Below are 9,314 nucleotides of genomic sequence, written 5' to 3' on the forward strand. Positions count from 1 at the left end.
TCGAGCCAATCATTTCAACGTTCAGAAAAGGCGGCGGGGGTGGCGTGAAGGTGAAAGAAGCAAAGCTGTTCCAAAGTTGAATATTTTAATGATGTTCCAGTGTGTCTGATGAAAAAGTCATTCCTTTCTCCACACCTACTTTCTCCCACTTTCGTTTAAACTCTAGTCTTTCCTCTTAACCTTTGACTGTTTTTGATACCTTTCATTCGACACCTGCTTCATAATGCATTTGCTTTATTTCCTGCTTAACCATAACCCAACCATAAAATCCATCTGACTGATTTCTGTGGCTTGTTTTGCTTTCACTGCATACACACTGCATGTTCATGTGAAGCTTGTTTTCAGGGTGAGATGCAATTTCACAACTATCAGGAAGATGCACTCAACGTACATTATGAGGGGCGTTGTGTCATGGGAATATTAGAATGATACAACATCTGTGGGTGTAGGCATGGGCTACACCCCAAAAGTATTAAATGAGTACATGAATATTAGATGTGAGAGAAAGACATTGTGGTGTTTTCAGTGTGCGTTTTGTTGGCATCAAGATTGAGAGATAAAAATAAATGCTCATAGGGATGGGATGTAAATGTATAATGAAGGCATGGAGAGTTTTTATTTGCAAGGCAAGAGGATCGATGTAAGTCTGGCTCCTTGCTATCTATAACATCTCTAAGTGGAAAAGTGCAAGGGTTTGAAGACAGCTGTCCTAAACATTTAAAAGGTAAGCCTGCCATGAATAGAATGATATAGTTTTGTTTTTGTTTTTCATTCTTACAATTCACAGCAGAGATGCTAATATGTACTCAAGACCAATATTTCTTTTTCATGATTTCAGGGGTTACTTTGCAATGTTCAACTCCAGCAAAAATGTTTTAAAAACAAATTTTTCTATATATTTGTTTTAAACACACAGGGAAAATAGATTATTAGCTAGCACGATAACCTTTAAAATCAAGTCAACTACATATTGTGAATGAAAACTATCCACTAATATTTAAGTCAGTCATTCATTTTTACACCATACAGAAAGGACCCAAAGTAAAGCTCAAAGTAGTTTGGAAAAGTGGTCTAAACCCATAATGCAACTGAGAAAATGAGCCAAAATGTTTTTCTAGTAATAAATGAAATCAAAATTTTCCTTTCAACAACCAAATATACTTCTTCACACATTCATCCACATACAGATAAATGTTAAAGATTATTTCGCCCCCTTACTCCTTATATATTGTGTCATTATATAAAATAAATGAATATAAAACTTAAGGCACAGTGTAATAACAAAAAAGACAAAAGGAAATAAACAAACAAGACAAATCAAACAAACAAAAAACATGTGTGACGCTGTCATAGGGGTTAAATATCCCAAATATGTTACGAAACATTTAATGTGTCTAATGAAATTTGGTTATAAGTAACATAATTGTAACCACCATGCTATACCGATAGGGCTTAAGCAGCATTTCTACTCCATTCAAACTGCCTTCACTTTCATTTTAACCGGCGGCCACGTTGGAGCCCTGGATTCGGGTAATAAAAGGGAAGCTACGCTTTGCTCACACTTACGTGGTTGTGGCCCACGTGATATCACAATAGCTCCTCCTTTTATGTTTTTCCACCAGTGAGAGCAAGCAAAGGCGGGCTTTTACGGATGACGGCCAATGAGATGTGTCGTTAGTAATACGCGTCTTAGCATTAGTTGCATCCGGGTGAGGACTGGGGTGAGTAGGTAATTCTATGTAAAACATAATCTAAAATCGTAAATATTTGGATTTATTTTAACTCCTGTTACTACTTATGTCCTAATAAAACAACAACACAGCGACCATTGAAACATATTACAAATCCTGAGTTTCTTTCTTTCTCTAAAATATAAAGACCAGCTAGCTCGCTAGTTAGCTTTAAGCTAGCAGCTAGCCGCTTATATCAGTGTCCGGGTTTTCCTTGTCGGTATTTTCGCCACCTTCGGTGACGGTTTTAGTTTTAAATCTGTTGTTTTTACAGTTTTTTTCTTAGAAGCTGTCGGCTCTCAGTCTTCAGGATGCACGGATCGCTTCGGGTGTTGCTTCAGGTGCTCTGGGCCCAGCTGCTTTGTGGGTGGGTGCTCGGCTCCGAGCTAACTTTTGAGCTGCCAGACAACGCTAAACAGTGTTTCTACGAAGACATCATCATGGGCACCAAATGCACCCTGGAGTTCCAGGTGCGTGTCTGTTCTTTCGATCCCTCCCATCCATGCGAATCATCCTTGTCGTTTTCCCCCCAAATTAAATCGAGTATAGATTGTCCCCTTGAAATCTGTATCAGGCGTCAAAGATGAAAACCCAGGGACATGAACAGCTTCATGTGCATGTCTGATAAACACTAGAAATGTAAACCAACTCAGTTACTGTACTTCTACCTGAAAGATCTTCAGGTAAATATTTAAATCTAACAAGAGGTGTCCAGGTAGCAGCAGGCCAAGTTATAAGTAATAAATACTATTAAATGATCTTATTCATTATCTGTGACATGTGCCTTAAACATTTCACTAGAACCACACACACACACACACACACACATGCAGGGTGTATAACAAACACAAGAAGTGGCTGATATTGAAAGATTCTACCAATGGCTGGTTAAAGCTTGACAGGGTAGACACAGAAACACTACTCGTGGTAGCAAAAGATCCTTAGAGGTTGAGGTCTATCATACAGGTTGTGCAAAGATACCCCAGAGATAATCCAGCACATAACAGCAGGGTGCAAGATGTTAGCAGGCAGGGCATACATTGAACACCATAACCAAGTGTGTGGCATCGTATACAGGAACATCTGTGACGAGTATGGTCTGGAAATCCAGAGGTCAAAATGGGATACACCCCAAAGGTGATTGAGAGTAACCCAAGCTAACATCCAGTGAGACCTCCAGATGCAGACGAACAAACTGGTGATGGTTAACCAATCAAATATAATGTCCACGTGGTGGACCATCAGAGGAAGAAGGCCACGGTGATGAATGTAGCTATACCAAGTGAATCAAGAAGAAGGAATACAAGAAGCTTGAGAAATACCAAGGGCTGAAGAGCCCACAGGGCGAGTGGGGAATTATTGTACAAGTATGCATTAGGAGCATAGTGTTGTGTTATTTTTAAAAGTGCAATAATCACATACTGGTTCCTCAAGTGTATTTGCCAAAAAAGAGAAAAAGTGCAATAAATAAAGATTAATCTGGGTGATTGTTTTTATTTTTTAATTGTGTGCATAATTAGCCTGTAATAACAATCTGATGATATATAACTTTTCACTGTCCACTTTCTGCTGTAACAAAACAAATTTCCCACATGTCGGACTAATAAAGGTTGTCTTATCTTATGTTGGGGCAGTTGTTTTAAACTCTGTTTCTACACTGCGTTCAGATTAATTTGCACTGACACTGAAAACATGTGTAGGACTCAGACATGAAATTGATAAAGAATCTGACCTGTAAGCAAAAACGCTATCCATATATATTTTTAAAAACACTTTGTCAGTATCCATCCTACCCCTCCTTGGCTTTGTTACTCATTCCTTCTGTGCTTTCGATTCCCAGGTGGTGACCGGTGGTCATTACGATGTGGACTGCCGTTTGGAGGACCCAGATGGCACAACACTCTATAAGGAGATGAAGAAGCAATATGACAGCTTTACCTTCACAGCAGCCAAGAACGGCACCTACAAATTCTGCTTCAGCAATGAGTTCTCCACCTTCACGCATAAGACGGTTTACTTTGACTTCCAGGTTGGCGATGACCCTCCACTTTTCCCAAACGAGAACAGAGTCACTGCTCTTACTCAGGTAAACTGCGAGGATGCACACACAAACCTGTTAACTACCTGTTTCTCTCACTGATGTTTCCTTCATTGTATTTGTTAGGGTGAAATAACCTAAACGGTTATCCTTCATCCTGGTTGCACAAATGAACCAACACAGTTTCTTTAAATTAAAAGCAAATATATCCTGGTGATAAATAACCCCCAAAAAGCAGAGCAGCCACCTTGCAGAGTTTTTAAAAAATTTTATTCAGATAGAAAGGGTCACCAGACAAGCTTTGTCTGTAAATGAAATCTCAGTACTGTGGCTACTCTCACAAGATAATATCAATTAAAAGAAGGCTGAAATTTGATGATGTAGCAAGACAGTGATCCTAACCAGTGATCTACCAAAGAACGATTTTAAACAAACAAAAAAAAAAAAGACGTTTGGAGAGACCCAGACAAACCCAGAAAATTACCATTTGAACTTTGTGCAATTACTTCAGGGAAGCTGATTACATCCTATAATATGGCTGAGCTGGAGTCATTCTTTTTAGAATAATGGGGGGAAAATTCCTGCTAAATGTTGCAGATGTTAGTCCCATCCTTCTGGAAATGTCTGACCTTATCACCTTTTTGTGTTTCATTAGATTAAGTAAATAATGGTTGTCATTTATCAGGCACAAAACTAAAGGCAGAAAAAGACAGCAAGATGTGGGATGTTCAAATACTTAAATATATGTCTGTTCAGACAGACTAGAAAAAGCACAAAATATCATCTGCATACTGTAATATTAGCTAAGGAAATATAATTAAAAAGCACTGCCAAAACCACTGTTGCCAAAAGAATACCAATGATATAAATACAAGCACCACCCCTCCCTTAAATGACAGACTCATATTTGTCAGCCGTGCAGATTTAATGTTCCTGGTGGATGAATTTAGTAAATATTTTCAGCCATCTTCCAAAAATCTAAAATCAGTTTTGTTTTGCAATCTTCACCATTTGCAGATGGAGTCAGCCTGCGTGTCCATCCATGAGGCTCTGAAGTCGGTGATCGACTATCAGACACACTTTCGCCTCCGTGAGGCCCAGGGACGCAGTCGTGCCGAGGACCTCAATACCCGCGTCGCTTTCTGGTCCATCGGAGAAGCCATTATCCTTCTGGTGGTCAGCATCAGCCAGGTGGTCTTGCTGCGAAGCTTCTTCTCTGACAAGAAGACCACGACAACACGTGTGGGCTCATAACAGCCTCTGAGATCTGACTCATCACTTCCTTTGTCTGTTCTTGGGCTTGTGTGCATGGAGTGCATAGGAACAGCCGCGCTGATCTGTAATTGAATCATATCAAGCGGCCAGGTCGTACAATCTGACGCGGCTTCTTAAATCAGTACAGCTGTTCTTACAACTTTATGCAAATTAGTCTTGAGGAGAAAAAATAGTTGTGGGTTAAAAGTGTTTTTGAGGATTAAAAAAAAAAGAAAAAAACAGGAGGAAGACTTGATTGTGTTGCTTGTAACTATCTGTATTTGAAGCAGTTCAAGCACCGGCCATATAGCTAAAGAAAAACTTTAAGTCATTTGAATATTTGAAATGATTTCTAAATGTGTTCTTATTTTAAATGTGTCCTTTTCTAACCCCTGTCTTCATGATCTGTTCCAATTTTCATCCCAAACTGCTCTGAAATAAGCACCCGAGTGGATACTGGGACTAAATGTAGTCATATTATAAGGATACTGCAGATATTTGTCTTTATCTGCACTAGCTCTCAAAAGCCACGCTCTCAGTGCGAAGGTTGGATTTGTTTATGAAAAATCTGTTGCATTTTTTTCCTGTGTTACTAAAACTCACTTTATTAAGTGAGAAAATGGTAGATGTTGTGTTTTTTGTTTTGATCAGCTTTGCCATTTTAGATAGTAGTTAGAAAAGAGTTTGCTGTGTTCTGCAGAGAGTAAGCAGTCCTTTAATCCAATATTAGTTTGACACCCTTTGTTCATAAGGTGGTTGTTGGGTTGAAGGATTGAATTAAAATGCAGAAGGTATACCACGAGTGACTGCAACCCTAATTCCTTAAAGAAAATCTCTATAAATTAAAAGTAAGTTTTTGCTTTGTTTCCATTTTGCTCTCTTTTACATTGGGGGAAATATTGATCGGTTTAAATGTGCAACATAAATTCTAACATACGGGATGTAGGGTTTTCTTGTTGTTGTTTTTTTTTTTTATTATTACATCTGTGTGACTCTGTGGCAGACAAAAAAGAAATGACTCATTCTTGTATTTAAAACCGCATCGTTTTGTCTGTTAAGTGGCAATCCCAGCTGTTAGAGGTGTACCAGTTCCTTAAGTCATTGTCTTTCTTTGAGCCGACGCTGTCCATTTGGTTTTGTACAACAATATTGTAACATTTGTGTGGTTGGAAGAATTGTTGCTTGAATAGAAGATAATTCAAGTGAATACGAGTTATAATTTGATGTTTCAAAACTCTCATCTCACCCTTTTTTGACATTTATTTAGCAGTGCAGAAAGAAATTTTAAACATGCATGTTTATTTTTAGGGGTTTCACTACAAATTTTGGTGAGCAGTTTTTTCGTACTAGTGTAGGTCACATGCAATGGTTTATGGGCTTAGTTCACCTGGGTGGTTTGACTTTCAGGCAGGAATCATGTGGATCTTTATTTGTGGTTTACAAACATCTTACTGTAAATGTATCTCTTTCACATAGACATTGGCTAAAGCACAAGTATAAAGAAGCTGTTTTAACCTACATAATTTTACTATACACAGCTATATGAAAAGAGATGAGAACAGATCTAAAGCTAAAAGATTGTGGTTATATGTTAAACCTTTTCAGTCAGGGATGGGAAAAGAAAAAAAAAATCAGTGTACAAATATTATTATCCCGCTGAAAGAAGCCAAAAAAGCTTGTTTCATTTTATTGTTCAGGTTTATAGAAGTGTCCTACTTGGGATAGAAGTGATTAACCTCTTAAGCCCCAAGCCTACCTGATCTCCTGCCTTTTGCCCCTGTATCAGGGGGCGTTGGGGCTTAAGAGGTTAAAAACAACAAAAAATTCAAGAACAATCATTTTGATCTGTTATTCTCTCTCCAGAGGTCGCCATGTTTTATGTGGTGCAATTTTGGCATTTCCATTTGCACAGGTTCAGCTCCGAGGCATTGTGGGAAGTTGTTAAGTTATTGTGGGATGGATGAATAAACTTTTTGTTTAAATGTTAAATTCTGCACTTATTTAGTCACCATTAATTAATAAACTGTGTGCGTTGAGGTGTTGGGTTTCTAGATAACACCATCTGCTCATGCTTCTTTTATCCTGAGGGGGGTGATATTGTCAAGGCCATCACAATTTTCTAAAGCATGTTCATGGTTTCCTTTAGGTCAGGGGTGTCAAGACTCAGTTTATTTCCTTTGTCACATGCAGTCTTATTCTTTATTTATTTTTCTCATTTACAAAACAAATTTACAAACAGCTCGGTCTAGGGATGGGTATCGAAAACCGGTTCTTGTTGAGAACCGGTTCCCACTGTTTCAATTCCTTGGAATCGTTTGCCATTTTTGCAAACGATTCCCTTATCGATTCCAGTCGCCCCGAATGACGTCACCACGTTGCGGAGCGTCATTTACCTGGCAGGAAACATGGCGGCTCAAACGCTAAAAAGTTTGGTTATACTTTACGAGAACGGATGACAACAGGGCAACTTGCAATACTTGCAAAGTAGATATTTCATTTAAGGGAGGAAACACTACGAATATGCAAAAGCATTTGCTCACAAAACACGCGATAACCTTAAATGAATGTCGTGTTTTTAATTCCGCTCCGGACTCGTGAATCTCAACCCAGCAGTAGCAGTAACGTTTGCACGTCCTCTCCCGTTAATGCGGCAGGTAAATAATCAACTAACAGTGCATATTATGTTAGCGCGATCTGCCTTATTACAAAACCTGCCATTACTGTGCATTTAGGGGACCATGATGAGAGAGACAGACAGAGTCTGGCTCAGATGCTGGCAGTTCTTGCTGCAGTCTACCGGTAGCGTCTCCTTTCAGGCCAGGATAGACGAATGTCACCGAGCAGTGACTACTTTGTGGTAAAAGGCTTGCACCCATTTGCCACAGCAGATGCCCCCGATTTTCGGTAAGTGAATGTGTTTAATTGTAGGCAGGAACATTACTGGATATTCTTGTGTAATTGCTACAGAATCATTTATGTTATTCTTTGTTATTGCTACAGAAGAATATTTATTTTATTATTTTACATTCACAATTTTTTTTCCTGGGGACCCTGTGACACCCCATTGAAGAGCCGTAGGTTGGATCTGTTAAGATCTCACTGTTGGGTTTGTAAGGCCATGTTACTCCTAAATTTCTATCTTGTTCAAAGAGAAGATATAAAACAAAGATCTAAGCTAATTGACCTTAGTGTTCTCCTTTTTTTTAAAAAAAATAATCGATAAGAGAATCGATAAAGAATCGAATCGTTAAACAGAATCGAAAATGGAATCGGAATCGTGAAAATCTTATCAATACCCATCCCTAGCTCGGTCTTTAGGAAGTGTGTAGAATGTTGTGTAGAAAAACTCATAAACCTGCATTTTATTCACAGTAGAATGTGGAAAAGCCCTGGATGAGGCCCCGTGGTAGACTCAGGACACACTGGAGAGATGATGTCTCTTGGCTGGTCTGAGAGCGCCCCTGTGTTCCCTCGGATGAGCTGGAGTAAGTGGCTGGGGAGGGGAGGTCTTGGCATCTCTGCCGAAACTGCTGTCCACATGGCCCAGACCTGGCTAAGCAATAGAAGATGGATGGATGGATCCTGCACATCACTTTCATGGAAGGTCTAGCATATTTGAGTAAGACGAGACTAAATCATATAATGCCGCTATTACAACAGCGTGGCTTCATAGTAGAAGAGTCCAGGTGCTGAACTGCCAAACATGCAATCCAGACCTTTTTCCAACTGAAAACATTTTGCAGCTAAATGAATAAATATGAAAAAGCAGACCCACCCAGAACTGTTGAGCATCTAGAATCAGACATGAATGGGACTTTTACAGATGTCATCTCCCAGAAGCCCAACACCTGGTCTCATAAGTTCACAGATATTTACAGATTTTCAAAGAAGAGTGGATGCTGTGCAGGGGTAAACACAGCTTAAACACTTGATATTTTTTCTGGGTTCTGTTATTATAAACTATAACTATATCCCAAGTTATAGTATTATTTGGTGCATTTGTACTGTTGGCAAACTGATGTACATAATCAAAGTGAGAAAAGTTGAAATAAAAAGGTGGTAGATGCTATTTATATAACTAGAAGATCAATATGGGACTCGTTCTCTGTTTATATACAGTAAAATGTATGCATACATCTACATATGATTACAAGACCTTGGTATGTGTACAAAAATAATTATATGCTACTACACTCATCAGACACCTATCCCCAATTAAGTATATGGTGAAAAATTGTTATACAAGATTTTATTCTATTAAATATATACCCATATAGGAAAACGTGACTTGA

General features: G+C 38.8%; 1 protein-coding gene across 2 annotated transcripts; it reads left to right on the forward strand.

Annotated features, from left to right (window-relative positions):
* The first annotated feature begins 1,626 nt into the window (after positions 1–1,626).
* Positions 1,627–7,047, forward strand: tmed7 (transmembrane p24 trafficking protein 7). 2 transcript variants are annotated; one of them, XM_006789761.3, is made up of 4 exons: positions 1,627–1,721; positions 2,005–2,200; positions 3,571–3,816; positions 4,786–7,046. In XM_006789761.3, the coding sequence occupies exons 2-4, from the start codon at positions 2,042–2,044 to the stop codon at positions 5,020–5,022; spliced, it is 642 nt and encodes a 213-aa protein (XP_006789824.1). In that variant the 5' UTR covers positions 1,627–1,721; positions 2,005–2,041; the 3' UTR covers positions 5,023–7,046. The 2 variants fall into 2 exon arrangements, with proteins under 2 accessions (XP_006789824.1, XP_006789825.2); XM_006789762.3 differs by having other exon boundaries at positions 1,658–1,729; positions 4,786–7,047.
* The last annotated feature ends 2,267 nt before the right edge of the window (positions 7,048–9,314 follow it).

The sequence above is a fragment of the Neolamprologus brichardi genome, chromosome 12, assembly GCF_056152115.1.
Source record: "Neolamprologus brichardi isolate AB-2024 chromosome 12, ASM5615211v1, whole genome shotgun sequence".
Lineage (NCBI taxonomy): Eukaryota > Metazoa > Chordata > Actinopteri > Cichliformes > Cichlidae > Neolamprologus > Neolamprologus brichardi.

Coding starts and splice junctions, on each gene's coding strand:
- tmed7 (XM_006789762.3), top strand. CDS start 1,662: ATGAGATGTGTCGTTAGTAATACGCGTCTTAGCATTAGTTGCATCCGG. Junction 2,201..3,570: donor AATGCACCCTGGAGTTCCAG/GTGCGTGTCTGT, acceptor TTCGATTCCCAG/GTGGTGACCGGTGGTCATTA. Junction 3,817..4,785: donor GAGTCACTGCTCTTACTCAG/GTAAACTGCGAG, acceptor CACCATTTGCAG/ATGGAGTCAGCCTGCGTGTC.